This window comes from Talpa occidentalis, unplaced genomic scaffold (assembly GCF_014898055.3).
Source record: "Talpa occidentalis isolate TD23 unplaced genomic scaffold, MPIMG_talOcc4v2.1 talOcc4.8, whole genome shotgun sequence".
NCBI lineage: Eukaryota > Metazoa > Chordata > Mammalia > Eulipotyphla > Talpidae > Talpa > Talpa occidentalis.
This window is the reverse complement of record NW_023605194.1, coordinates 103,906,079-103,921,758: the sequence shown is the minus strand read 5'-3', so window position 1 is coordinate 103,921,758 and position 15,680 is coordinate 103,906,079. Positions and strand designations below refer to the sequence as shown.

General features: G+C 34.4%; 1 protein-coding gene across 3 annotated transcripts in view; it reads right to left on the bottom strand.

Annotated features, from left to right (window-relative positions):
• Window positions 1-4,831: 4,831 nt before the first annotated feature.
• Window positions 4,832-15,680, bottom strand: part of MAP9 (microtubule associated protein 9) — a 29,768-nt gene continuing 18,919 nt past the window's right edge. For all 3 annotated transcript variants that reach the window (XM_037496010.2, XM_054690094.1, XM_054690093.1), the window contains exons 11-14: window positions 15,381-15,542; window positions 14,995-15,140; window positions 14,690-14,822; window positions 4,832-9,094 (exon numbers count right to left, since the gene is read on the bottom strand). In XM_037496010.2, coding sequence (XP_037351907.1) covers window positions 8,972-9,094; window positions 14,690-14,822; window positions 14,995-15,140; window positions 15,381-15,542 — 564 coding nt within the window. In that variant the 3' untranslated portion in view covers window positions 4,832-8,971. The remainder of the gene's footprint in view (window positions 9,095-14,689; window positions 14,823-14,994; window positions 15,141-15,380; window positions 15,543-15,680) is intronic.

The following is a 15,680-nucleotide window of genomic DNA, read 5'->3' as shown; positions in this document are numbered from 1 at the left end:
AGATTTGTTTGATTAAAGAATTAACATTTAAAATGTACATTCTACATTATTTCACAATTCATTTCTCTTCTCTCTCATATACTTATATCACAAGGCTGATTCAAGTTCTTGGGGGAACAATAAGTTGATTCAGTCCTTTGAAAAACTAAGTTATGCCTCATTGTTTTTCTGTCCTTTCAACCTAGAATTTATTCTGAATATTTCAGAAAATTCAGACTATCTTCTTCTTTAGTGGAATGGGCAGACCTTGTGTAGACCCAGGTCCACTCAGCTGTGACTGCTGTGTTGCTGGTGATGCCATATTGAGACCATGAGCTTCACTTTGACACTGTCTTGTTCTTGCTCATGGGGATGGAAAGAGACAGGAAAGCCTTTTGTCTCCCTTGCTGTAGTACTGCCATGTCGTAGGATTCTCCATCATAGCGCCGGTTAGAGGGAATGTGTGAAACTAACTCCCTATTTCAAGAGATATTTTAAGACAGGTATTTGAAAGTGTGGCTTATAAGGAGTAGAATGACACAATCTCACAGAGAGAAGAGGGCATGAAAGATCACAGTGTGAACATTGTCAGGTTTCAGAATTACTGGCGTTATTAAGACATAGTTGTTAGGCATCCTAATTCCTGTGTCAAGGTCAATGTCAATCCTGTCTCTAAGTGACCTGGGAATCTGCATATTTAATAGACTTTCTAAGTATTCCTTAGTGGGCTCTGAAACACAAAAGGGATTCTACTAAGTGGTTAATGGTATCACACATCTCTAAAACCATCAATTTTGAAAATAAAAATAATTCTTGGATGATAATTTTCATTACAGTCTGGGTAAAACCTAAGCAGACTATTTTAGGATTAAATACCCACTCTGTCTTCAAAGTGAATGGATGGATTGCAACCTGATTTGATTTTCCCTTGAGCAGACATTCTTTGACTGTGTCTCTGGGGAATCAAAAACTGAAATGAAACATGGGTCCTTTTAGAGGACAGCTTCTGTGTCCAAGGAACCTTCATTCATCTGACTTGAGGCAGATATCATAGTCTTCATGAATTGCTACCTGGTCGTTCTTGACAGTGCATCTGAAAAGTGAAAGAACTTTCCCCATCATGATTCTAGTACAGATGAAATGAAAAACGGTGATTTTCCCTCACCTTCTGGGTAATTTAACTGATGTGTCTGTTCTAGCATTCAAGCACTGCGGTAATGGGCGCCATGTAAATATACAGATAGCTTGAGAGAGACTATTTTATTCATATAATTGAATTACTCCTTGGTTCACCCAATGTTAACAATGACTTGAAACTCTCAATCATTTAAACTATCTTACATGTTATAGCAATTTTTAGTTTTTAATTCACTTTCACATACACTGTGAGGAAGTTCATGTTTAATGAAGATTCTGTAATTGACTTTCACGATTTGAGAACACAGGGCCAGTCAGAGTTGGGATTCCAGTGCTTGCCTAGAGACTCCAAATGTACTTCTCTTTCAAGAATATGAGGAATATGTAATCAGTACTTCCAGATTCTTCCAGCTATGATAAAAGTCATCCTTCCCCCATACTTGTTACTATGGTTTATGACAGACTTTTTTTTTTTTTTGGAATAATTAGAATATGTAGAATTTATGTGAAAGTGAGGACGAGTCATTGTTATTTTGCTTAACTGTTTTTTGATGATCTGAGAACCTTCTTGGATGTCAATTTGTGTAACTATATCATGTCTTGATTATTATAAATAGGACTCCAATTTTTTGAGTAAGATCACTGAATAGTTACCAAGTTGACTTCAGTCACAAGCCTGTAGAATCATGAGACTATCTGGCCAAATACCATTTCATATAGAACTAAAGGACTGTGTTGTGCACAGAGCAATAGTGCTTATCAGGACACTGGAGAATATAGAGAAAATCTGGAGAGTGACAGAAAGCAGAAAGGTAAAGAGGATCTGGAGTGATGTGAACCATTAAGCATATGAAGGTATTGTCTGATTCCTTCTGAGTTACATCCAGATAAAGCAGAAATCCTACAGCTAACTGCTTATACAGCAAACATTTGGAAATAAATATGCTCATCTATGGTGTACTGAAAATCACTCCAGTTTCTTGTTTATCATACAATGGAAAGAGATGAAGACAAATGATGCATATAGAAATACTTTTTAAGTGATGGGAAAAGAAAAGAGAAAGGAGATATAAATGTTTTCTGGGGTAAAACTACAATACTGATTTTGTAGTGGTAAAACTCCTACATGCTGGTTTATTTATTCAAGATTTATATACCAATTTAGGAATTATTTTGATGTTTAATTACCAGCTAACAATTTCCTTGTTTATGCTGAGTACATAATGGCAAGGAAAACTACATTAGCTTCTTTTTGATTTAAAAGAAAGAACTTATCATGGCTTTCTAATTAAGCAACTCTCCTGTATGACTCATAGATAGAACATATACCTTTACCCAGTCAAAAATATGTGGAAGTCACTTTTATGTATTATATTTATGACAGATTTCACTTGCTGTCATTATTCATGGAGGATAATAATTATAATTTATTTGAAACTTGACATTTTCCTTCTTTTTGTGGGGGTAGTTTAAGTTGACACATTCAACAGCTAGTAAAAAATTTGGTATGCTATAGATACATCCATAGTATTTATAAATTCTATTTATTTTCCTTGCAAGTATTTCTTCAACATAAAAACTAATCATGTGCATAGATTTACTTAATACATTCTCTGTGATATGTTTCTACATAGTGAATTATAATTATTTAAATGAATTTCCAAATAGACATATTTGCTACTTAGAGTTAACAAATGTCTTGCATTTTTTGTCTGTGGATGTTCTAGCACTCATTATTTCGAACTTTTATGACTAGTTAATAGAATGGAGTGCCATGTCACAATAACCTGAAAGAACCTTGACAGGCATCAAATCATCTCTGTGATATACGGGCATTAATTTTATTCCACAGGATATTTTGTTCCTCATTAGATAATGCTTCTTAAGGGGAAAATACTAACATTGTCAGAATGACATAGATAATGTTCATCTAAGTTAGCTGATTTCTGCAATGATAAAATATTTACTGCCTACAGAAACACAAGAGGTAATATCCTGCTTAATTTTAATTAAAAATTATTACAAATAAGCTCCAACTTTATCTCAGGAACAAATAAACTCAGCTTTGACACCTCAGCTGTGAGATCCCATTTGGTTTCTCTGTTCCTGGTTACCGGAAAGCATTTAGAGAGAATGGTTGATACTTCTAATCCAATGACCTTCTCTGTTTTAGTAACAATAATCAGGGCTTCATCCCCATCAACTCTTTTGAAAATTTATTTTTATGTCACCACTGACTTCTGCTTTACTAAATAGGTCAATTGCCAGTCTGATGATCACTTGATTTATCAAGAAGATTTGACTCAGTGTGCCATTGTCCTTGAAACACTTTAGTCCATTGATTTCCAGATACTATAGCTCTCCTGAATTTCCTCTTCCAACACTGGCCCACTTTCTGTCTCATGTGCTTTGTCCCTTCTTTTTGCCTCTAAATGTTGGATCACCCTAGATCCCCTTTTCTTAATACTCTCTCTAGGTGATTTCAATTAATCCTGTGACTTTATACCAAACATCTCTATGCTGATGGCACCCAAATTTATATTTCTTGAGCTTCTCTCTTTTGACCTGAATATTCAAATGAGCTACATGATAAATCCTTCTGGAATTAATATTGCAAGAAAAGAGCTCTTTGTTTCTTTTTCAAACTTGATTTCCCATTGTTCCCATTTCAATAAATGGTACCACCATTCATCGCCCTTGATTCTCCCACATTATCCAAACCATCAAAAGTCCTGCACCATCTCCCTCAAGAACACAGGGAATTTGATAACCTGGCACTGCCTTCACAGCTGTCATCTTTCTCCTGAACAATTGAAATAATTTCCCAATCCTTGAATTTCCCCCCTTAAAGTTCCTAAACAATATCAGGGAATTTTTTTTTTTTTAATAAAATTTTGATTTACCATTGGTTTATAATACTGTGTAAATTCTGGGAGTGCAACTTTATATGTTGATATATGGCTCCCTGCACCTGCAAAGTTCTAGTACAATTGCATTATTAAACCAACTCCAACTATCCTTTCCTTCCGACTCTTTTTTCCTTTCTCTCTGGTAACCATTTTTGCAGAGTCTGAGTTATTTTACTGTGATTTGTTAATTCATTTACTTTGTTTCCTTATAGTTCTCATAAGAATAAAACCATCCAGTAATCATTCTTTACTTTCTGACTGATTTTGCTTAGTCACCTCAAGTTCCATACATGAAGGCTATGATCCTGTACCTCTAAATTAAATACAAATTGTAAAGCAATGTTTCATGTTTTAATGGCTTAGTAGTATTCCACTGAGTAGATATATCCCATAACTTCTTTATCCAGTCATCTGTGGGTGGGTATTTAGGTGTCCATGATACAGTGAGTGGAAAATCTGCTTAACAAATATGCAGCCTGATCTCATTCTTATTTTAGATTTAAAAAATGTATGTATGCATGTTTGCATGTATATGTATGTATTATTGGTGTATAATGTTGTATAAACATGTACACACATATGTATACACATATATACACAAAGCATGGCAGAGAGACAGACGGATGGGACATTAGTTTTTCCTTGTTCATGCTCAGTAATAGGGGAAAATGCATCGGAAACTTGAATACTTAATAATAAGTTAACTGTGATTTTCTTTGTGAGATGAGAGTGCAGGTAACTTTTGTGTTACATTTTCTAATTATTTAGCAATTAGAAACGTTTGTACATTGTGTTATTTTTTATTTTTTATTTTTTAAGTTATATAGTTAGCTTTATACCCATATTTTCAGTTATTTCTACTAAAGGATATATGAACATAATAAGGTTATTTTATCTTTAGACTTTCACACTCTCCCCACTCCCCCAAAAAGAACACACTTCATACCACATTGCCTAAAATTATGAAATGAAATTCTGGCACAGTCAATAAATAACATGACCCAATATAATAAGCCTTAACTTCTTCACTTTAATTAAGCATTACATTAAAATATGCTACTAAAATGCAAACATTAAGTATATCTTGTCAGAGAATACAACATCCTAATTTCAATATTGAGAATTTTGTCTACCATTTAGCCATTGTACAATTACATGTGACATACATGTTTCAAAATAATATTATCACATACAATTTTTACAGTGAATGAATTCAGACTAGTCTCCAGTTAAGCATTTAGACTGTAATTATTGATCTGTCAGCCAATGTTCCAAGTAAGCAGGAAAACTGGTAATATCCTAGCTTTGTGTGAAATGGAAGTGTATGGGTTTAAAGACTTTATAACACAGCACTATTGAATAGCCTAGATTAAATGTTTCTTGTATAATAGCTTATTCTTAGGAACTATTTTAACTAACATGCAATCTCTCCCATTTTGTGAAATTCCTCTTATCTTGAGTGATTTAGATAAAGGTTCTGGACTCTGGATTTAAAAAACTTCAGCCCTTCCCCATGTGCTCACTGATATCACAGGTGCCCAAACAGCTCTGATCTAGTGGATAGTTAATGAGCAGCCATAACAGACGGAGGAAATAAGAGAATATCTGAGAGAATAAAAATCATCTAAGTTATTAACGAGCACAATTACAAAAGTTAGTGTGAAAATTTAACTGATTATCAAAATTGTGGAATGGTGAGGACAGGACAACTGGCGCCTGGAACCCAAGTCCTAACTCTCAATATCTTACAGTTAGATGCATGAGCTTGACCAAGTCAACATCTTGGGAAATTTATTTTTGTTGACGTAGAAAGACTTTAAAGCAAACTTATTATTAAACCCCTTTCAGATGCATAGTTAAATCAACTGTGACACCTAACTACTCTCAGCCTCTGCTTTGGCAACAGTAAAAAATATCAGTTGTAATACTATTTAAAGCCAAAATACAAACGCATTTTCAAAATGTGATGCAATAAGAACCACCGGAATATTATTATCCCTTGAATGTTTTGCATTTTCTTCCATTAAGAGAATTTTAACCTTCTTCTGATCTAAAATGCCATAGTTTCTTTTTAGTTATGTGATGTTCTCATATTCTTGGTTATTATGAAAATGAAATTCTGTATAAAAACTTACATTTTATTATTGGTTAAATTTCCAGAGAAAAATTGCTTTCAGTAGTGTTTTATAATATTCATAAAGTTCCTATTTTCTTTATTTTGAAGTGTGATATTCTTCAGGTGGTAAATACAGTTTATAAATTAGAAGTTTGATCTGCAAATTGACAAGCTTTTAGTGTCCTTAATTGGAATTAAAAATCCCTTATATTAGAAATTAATACAACTTAATGAACAAATAGCTATTCTAAACCATTCTAAGGAAATTGGGGATGTCATATCCCTTAACTAGATAAATATATTCAAGAGGATATGCTTGATTCTCTCCTGTGGATCTCGGAAAACAAAAAGTCCTAAATTGGCACCCAGCTCACAAAACTCAGATTTATTTCTGCTCCAGGAGAAGAGGTGATTTCATTCCACTAAATAATTTTAGCAGGTTGCTCTAAACAGGAAATAATATAGTATTTATCATAATAAGACAAAAATCACCATATGAGGGAAATAACTTGTTGGATCTTTACCTCAATTTCCCTATCATCCTGCTCACAAACAACACTAAGAAAGTAGTATTTACTTTTCAGGGAGGCTCTCATATGGATTACCTTTGTCTTTCCATTTCAGTGACACAGTCTAGACTGTCCAGAAAAATGGAAATTTCTTCTTGGGTGCTAAAAATACGTAGTGTTAAATAACTATTACCAATGCTCCCTGTTGACCTTAACTTCTTCTCATGCCAGAGTGGGGAAATGTAGGGCCCATGTAGCATTGAACATTTACTAAGTTATTAGGTTCCATATGTTTAATGACTTAAGAGGCGATAAGAAGCCACCCAATAGACAGTGCAGAAGAAATCATCAGGAAGTATAGGGAGCTATTTAATGTGAAATTAATGATACACCATTATGATCTGAACTTCCAAAAGGAGCTGTACTTTTCCCCAAGTTTTTTCACTTCCCTGGAATTTGCAAATATCTTCTTAGTTGAACATAAACTAATTCAATACAATAAACACTTTCCAGTGGATTCTGGTAGGTTTGTATTATGTGGTATAAAGGAACAAATAAGAGAGACTCAAAACCTCATGGTGATAATACATATTGCTGGTGATGGTTTCATTAAGTATTCCCCAAGTTCTGGCAGTATAGAAAGGCTTCCAGTTTTGTTTATGAGATGTCTTTTGTCTATAACACTAAAATGACCTTACAAAACGATCCATGATATTTTCTTATCTGGCACATATACTGCAGTAGGAAGGCAAAACCGTAGTGTGAGGTCTCTTGAGGGACTGTCTCCAAGTGTACGTACGTTTCATAACCCACTGGGTTTTTTTGACATTCTAATACTAGATACGAGATGTCTGACTGACTCCTTAGATACGATGAATTCTTATTTCATTTTACAGATTTAATGAAATCCACTATCTTTAATAACAAACAACTCTATCTTAAGGGATATATAATCTCTAAACTACTATACATGATTTAGGATATGGGAGGTAAGATCTACACAGAGGTTTTAACAGAACACAATTCTCTCTAGATCACCTGAAAGCATGAAAAAAGCATAGATTCTGGAGGGAGATGGGGCTAATTGACACTCAGTCATGTGCAATATGTACGGCAAGTTGTTCATTCTGAGCTTCGGGATTTTTATCGGCAAAATGAGACTAATAACCTCTACCCTAAGTAGTTATAAAGATGAGAAATGACATTTGTAAAGACCCAGCAGAGAGAATATAATAGGTTCTTAATAAGTAAGAATTATTCACATCCATCATCTCTGCATTTCATTGTTGGCTGAAGCAGCATTTCAACTCCAACAGCATACACTTGGTCTGTAATAACTAGCAGACCAATTCAAGTATAGGTACAATTAATACAAAGACATTTAGAGATCAAATAAATAAACAAAGGCTCTTTGGACATTTTTTTACAAATTACCTTCCCATACAGCTGACTCCTAAATATTAACTACAAAACGGGATATGTTAAGAGGTCAATTGCTTTAATCACCTTCATGACTTTAGTTTGGAAAATAACAGTAGCGATAATGACCTTGATCTCTTGTGGGATTTCCATATTAATGTGCAAGCACATCACTACTGTGAAATGGATATCTTTTGGTAGCACTGAAATAATAAACAAATTTAGAAAATAATAAAAAATTTAGAAAAATAAATTTCAGAGGTCAGCTCATTAGAAAGTGCTTATGATTGTCACAGAAGCTTGGAAGGAAAAAGTACACTCACTCATTAAAACATAAGGCTAAATTCTTAAAACAAGATGTTTTGATGATTAGAGTTCTACTGAACTACTGCTTCAATGGTCTGAATCCTTAACTTCCACAGTACAAATGCAAGAGCTTTGAGTCAAAAATTAGTTTAAAAATAACCTATGCATTCTCCACAGCACCTATTCATGTTAAAACCATTATCTAGATGAACAAGCATTCACACATTTAATTAATTGTATGATTATGGTACCTAGGTAGACTTTCAACTTCCTTATTGGAAATAAACATACTTAAATAACACATACAACTTAGTGGGAGGGATCACGGGTCATCTGTTTTAAGAATGATCAGGATATGACAGAGGGTTATTAATTTTAATGTGAAGAGCAATCTAGTGGTTTTCATTTGAGGCAGTTTATCTATAGCTCAAAAAAGGCTTGAATGATTAACTTAAATATATCTTTTTCAATGTCAATAGAAGTGCTGACATTTGATTATGATTGACTCTTCTAACTGTAATAATTGAATGAATAGTTTTATACCCATGGCTAAAATTGGTGAATTGATAACTAAATAATGTAAAAATGAAGAATTATCAAAAGACCCTTGAGAACACAGTTCTGCTTGGAGGGTTCCACGGAGGTAGTGCCTCGTTTTCAAGAAAGGAATTCCGTTTCTTTTGTTTTCGTTCAATTCTTTCCTTCCTTTCTTTCTTTTCCTAAAGATAAAACAGAACACCATAAATTTATATACATATATGAACATTATTTCCAAAATAAGTTGCTTGTTGAATAAGAAAATAATCCAGAAAAAGATGTTCAAATGTTATTTCCTAGTTTAGTTGATTATAAAGAAAGAGCATCCAGGGAATATTGCTAATTTATATGTATTCTGCCAACAAGCATTAATGCTCACTTATACTTTTTATATTAAATATGTTTAAAAATTATGTGAAACAGGGAAAAGAGATCTACAGTTCCATAAATGAAAAGAATAATTACTAGAATTTAGTGATGACTTTTTGAGAGCAGATTTTAAGAAGTAAATATATTGGCTGCAAAGACTGAATATGTGCTGGCAATACAGCTGCCTCAAATTTTTCACCAACAGTTGAAAATGGAGTTTCATGTTTCTCTTTATTCCTGAGCTTGAGTACATTTTCCATTTTTAGTCTTTTTGTGAATTTTCTGGTTATTTGGCTCATCTAACTGATCAGGTAGATGCCTTTATATTTTTTAGCAACTTGCTTATATTCCATGCATTTATTATCTTTGCCTCAAACATTTTATTTATATTACGTTTTTTAGTGCTTAGTTTTTACAAGAAAAGGTAGTAAGAAGCATTTCAGCCACAGAGTACTGCTTAAAGCATAAAATCAAAATCTGTGCCCCGCTGCTATCTGCTTATCAAAGAGAAGGCCAGGCCTTTTGGAGCCCCATGTCTACTGCCCCCCATGTCTACACCCCACCCAGGAACATGCTCTGAATTTGATGCACATTTCAGTGCACCTCCTAGTGCTTTTGTTGCTTATGCATTCATCCCCAAACCACAAGTAATTTTGTTTTGCAGATTTTTAGAATTCATACCAAAAAGCATCATGCTATAATCTTGTGCAGCTTCCTTTTTAAAATTCGTATTTCACAGTTCCGTCTGTATCAAGCGAGCTCAAGCTCTGGTTCAGAATCCTGGCACATAAGCATATCACAATTTGTGATCCTTTTTATTGAAGACATGATGTTCTCATTTTTTTTTTTTTTTTCTATCAAAGACAACAGTGTGCTAAACACTACTGATCCCTTATGCACACGGACCGGGCCCTCCTCTCCATCTCTAGGCCTAGGAGGGAAATCGTTGATTGTAGGGTGTGCAGATGCTTGGCTTTCTGGAAAATGGCGATTATTCTCCAAAGAGCAGTAAGAATATCCCCTGCAGTCAGCACTACACTGACCTTTCATTTTAATGTACTAATGCCTTAAATTTGACCTAATTTCCTTTATGATTTCTTATATTGTACTTTTAGGTTGAGAAGAACCGTTAATCCTCATGAGGCTTGCTAAATAATAAATTTTCTTTCTGTTCTTCTATTGCTTGGCATATTTAACACTTTCTTTGGAATTTCTATGACTGTAAGGTAATTCTTTGAAGTGATTTTATATCTAAGTGTTATACAAATACTCTCATTTGTATCCATTAATTCCAGTTGCTTTATTGCATGGTAAGTTCTTTGATGTGTCAGGCTTTGAGGATCTATTATTCTCCTGGTACTACACTGCTTTGATTTGTGTTAATTCATCCAACTGTAGGCACTGAGCTCCTTCTCTGGGTAGAGCAGGGCACTTGGGACCCTGCACAAAGCAATTATAAAATCCAAACACATAGAGCCCCTGCCCCTCAGAAAACTTTCAAAATGAACTGTTCATAACAAGTAAACAACAGATCATTCCAAATTGTATGAATTTCTATGCAACATAAAAACAAACTGTGGTGGGGCCTCCCTGGTGGTACAAGGGGTTAAGTGTCAGCACAATGAAGCTAGCAGCAGCCACTGCAGCACGAGTTCCATCCCCGGTCAGGGAGCTAACCACATAGCACAGCAGAACTCTCCTTTCTCACCTGCTGCTCCCCTCAGCAGTGTATTTCAGTCCATCTGCCTGTTCTGCTCCCCACTCTGTCCCTGGTGAATCCTCTCACCGCCCCCCCCCACCTCTGGCTTACACCCAAGCTCTTGTATGTATAAATAAATGAAATAAATCTTAAAAAAAAAAAAAACCAAACTGTGATGACTGATAAAGAATGACAGGGAGAACTACTTCTTTGCAAAGGAAAGTGGAGCTAAGGAAAGTCATTTCAGAGAGAGACAGGCTGGTAGGAGAAGTCACTGATGACTTGCATGGGGGAGAAGAGACACACTTCTGGCAGAAAGGACAGTCTGTGATGGGAATTACCCAGGTTAAAAGAACACTGACTCACAGGAGTAGGCTGGCAAATTAAATTTTATTGTTTGATATGAATAGTTCTACTTCATTTTATTTGAGAAATAGCCTCTTCCATAGTCTCACATTTTTATTATAGCACATAGATTTTAGAATTATTTTGTTCCTCTGCATCAGCTCCCTTCAAAGAGATGGCTAAGGGTCTGAGGGTGAATATGAAATCTAAATGGTAATCTAGGAATACTTGAAGATTTAACAGCACTTGACCTTCCCATCCTACAGCTTGGATTCTCTCTCCATTTCTTTTAAGTCTTGCTAACTCTGGTGCTTTCCTCATACTGATGATTCCCTCAAAGAGCAGGGGTACCAGACACTTGGACAACACTGTCTCCGCAGTCTGGATGGCTTGGGAGGAGCATGTTTTGTTAAGCTATTAGATGTCCACACCTTTTCATCAGTACATATGTGGAGTGGATCAACGTGACAAGGAGAACATGATAATGCACGGTTTTATTAGCATGCAATGATTCACGTATGACAAAGGTATTATGGACATAGCTCCATATGAGAATGTTTGCATATTTGCTACTCCTATTAAAGCAGGAACCTAATTTCAGAAACCTAATTGAAAAAAACTGTCATTGAATCTGTCAATCATTTTAGAATTCGAGAGAAGGCAGACCAAGCAGCTCTGCTGTGGGAAGACAGTGACTGGACTGTGTCCATAGAAGCTGACTGAACAACCTCTTTTGTGCATTAATTTAACAGGAACAGAGAGAGACTTAAACTAGTTTGATCTTACTGGCAGGCTGCTAAAAAGCCAGGAGAGGCAATTAATTTTCAACCTTTATATCAATTAACATGCATCAATGTCATTTTAATAATTAGAAGAAGCTTGTAAAGTACTTCTGTTGTCTGTTGAAGATAGAATCTTTTGCTCATTTTCTTATTAAAAATAACTATGAATTAATCTGGGAACCAGCATGAAGAAGACATTCTAACCTGATCTTTGGCTATACGTTTCCCCTAAAACAATTACCCATCAGATGTTCATGAGCCAAGCCAGGATGAATATCAAAATTTTGAAATGTAACTATACTTCTATATATGGAAGTTTTTTCCATTCTATTTGCAAAGAAATTTCAATAAGAAGTTGGTATTATGGGGACTAGATCCATAACATGTTGTATATGGTGTTTTTATAAACAGCAGTCTATTTGTAGAGGTTATACTACATATCAAAATAAGTTATTTTGTCTTAAGTCTGGCTGATGAAGTATTGGTCTCCAGAGGACTGATTAGAATAAGAAAGTGACAAATACTATCTTAAAACAAAAAGGACCTGTGATTTAGTCATGTAGGAAATTCTATCTTATTTTCAAGAGAATGTGAAAATCAAACAGAAAACTGAAACACATGAATTACTCTAAGTTTTTCTAGCAGAGTCAATATACAGACTCCTAATAGAAGAAGACCTTTATTTTTTCTTAGAACAAACAATATTTGAGAGTTTACCCCAAGGAAGTTACCACAAAATATTACTACCTTCCTCATTCAAACCATTGAACAAACTTTGATCACCTTATTTTATTACTATTTCTTTGCATGGATTTAGTATATGGCAGTACTAAAGTCAACAAATAAACAACAATGAATTCTGTTGGCATTTTTATTAGGATTGCAGTTAAATTTGTAATTAATTCAGGAAAGTTAACATTTTTATAACATCATCATAAGATTGGGCGATTCTATCCAAGAGCAATTGTGTTCCATGCTTTCAAGTCTTCATTAGTATCCTTCAGGAATGCTCTAAAGTTTTCTTCATATTGGTCTTGCCCATTTCTTAAGTTTATTTCTAAATGTTTTACTTTTTTATCCTATCTTTAAAATAGCCTTCTTTGGGTACCATTTGTCTCTCTCTAGCTACTTTTAATTCTAGACATTATGTGAACAAAGAAGCAATAGTCAGAAATATTTTAGAAGGCCTACAGGGGGAAATTAACCTCAGCAGATGTGAAGCCTCAACAGTGAAACTGTGGTAATGGAACATGCACAATGACACTGACCAATGGGGCAGAAAATCAAGAAAGAGATCCCACAGGTGCAGGAACGTATAAATAAAAGCAGTATCTCAAATTAGAGGGTGAAGACAGGCTATCTTATAAAAGATGCATTTGGAAATAATAAAGTTGGAGTCATATTTCTCACCATACATCAAGATAAATTATAAGTAGATCAAATGTTAAGACACTGAAAACATAAAGCTATTAGAAGAAAAGTAGGCATACTTTGTTCAACCTCAAATTATGGAGAGAGTATTTTCAACTATGCCTGAAAATCAGAAGCCAGAAGAAAAAAGATTGATAAATTTGATACCTCAAACTAAAATTTGATTCTTCTTGGCATAAAAGTTGAGAGGCCACCAATATAATGGGAAATACACTTGTAAACCATATCAAAAATGATAGGCTAATATTCAGAGTACATTAAAACAAGAATCATTATAAATCAGAAGAAGACCATAGAGAAATGTACAGTACAGAGTCTATGAATTGATGCTTTAGATGAAGGAAAAAACACAAGTGGCCCCCAGACAAATGAAAAGATGCCCAGGCTCAGTCTCAGCCAAAAAAACACAACCACAAAATTCCCAGATTGCATTTTCTAATATAGCAGGATGGCATGAGTTCAAATAAAGTCTGATAAGAAACCCTGTTGAAAGAAACCCCATAGGATCCTAAGCCCCACAGAAACATCTTTCTTACACTTTTTGATGGTTGCATCATGTACATCTGTTAACCACTCTTGTGCACATATCACCTACTCATATAAAGTATCTATTAATATGGAGGCACTGCTTATTCAAAAGTTAACAAAACACATTTATTTATATTGATTTTAAAATAGAAGATATTACAAAACACCTACACAAGACTGTCTCCTTGAGATCATCAGAAAGATTAAAAGACATGAAAGTGCATTCATTTTCTCACCATTGAATTCAATGTCGTTGTAAGTCATGACCAAGGTTCTACCTAAAATAATCTGGCTGCTGTCACTAACACAACTGTCAGCTTGCTATGGTTTTAGATGTGGGAATAACTGGCAAGGAAGAACGGGCATGACAGGGGGTGACCCATGTGGATATATATGCCGGAAGAACATTGTGACTGAAGTCTTAAGCCTGAGTGCCTTAGGGAACTGTAGACCTATTCACAGAAACGAGTAAATCAAAGAATCTATGCTAGATGGAGGGGTGAATGGATTTAACAAGGCAGCTTCCAGGTAAAAATAAGACAAACGGAAGTGGAATTAGGGACAGAAAAGTCACCCAAAAAATGCACTAAAAAGAAATATGTGCATTAACAAATAATACCTACCAGCCATTTTTCATATTCGTCAATAGCTTGTTTATCTTTATCTTTTTTCTCAGCTCTTTTCAGTTCTTCCTTTCTTTTCTCATTTGTTTTCTCCTTTTCTTTTTCTTTGAAAAAAGCTTCTTTTTTTTCATTCCTATGTAAGATAATATAAAACACTGGAAAGTTAAAGGGGAATATAAAGAGTCCCGAATATATCTTTGCAATAATGAGGTTGAGATGCATTTATAAGTTTCAAGTAAATAAATTTTAAAAAAGCTAGTGGGATTCATTTAAAATCTATCGAAATATTTGTTATTTTGGATTACCATTTCTCCACAGCAGTTAAGTTATCTTTCCTTTTCTCAGCAACAGTTTCCTCCTCTTTCTGTTTCTTTGCTCTTTCATATTCTCTCTCCTTTTTATTTTTCTCCTTAAGATATTCCATCTTTTTCTCTTTCCATTTTTCAAAAGCCTGAAAAAGTTCAGAATGATTTTATTTATTTATTCTTTTATTCTAAAAGAAGCAAGGATACAGTAATAAGTACCTTATTACTTTACTTCAATCTAAAATCCTCAATATTCTATATTGGCCTTAAAATACTGCACAAGACATAAAGTTTTATAATGGAGATAACATAATTTAGAAGCAATTACTAATTGTGATCCCAAATATTAAACAATAATTAGGAAAGGTCAGCAAAGCCAGAAGTACTTGGAGCGCCTCTCCTTTCCGAGCGGCATTTTCTTCTTCAGTTTTCTTCTTGTTTTTTTCCTCGAGCCTTTTTTTTGCAGCTATTTTCTTTGCTTCCTTTTCTTTCATAGCCTTCCAAGCCTCAAATGATGCTAATGCCTCTTCTCTCTTAGCAGCTCTTTTCTATTTTGGAGAAAAAAACAGATCTGTAAGTCTAAATAAATAGGTAAATACAGATAGTTACAAGTATATACACGTACATTTGTCTTTAATTCCCTTGATCACCCTATACAGGCATTAAGTTTCAAAGCTAATAATATA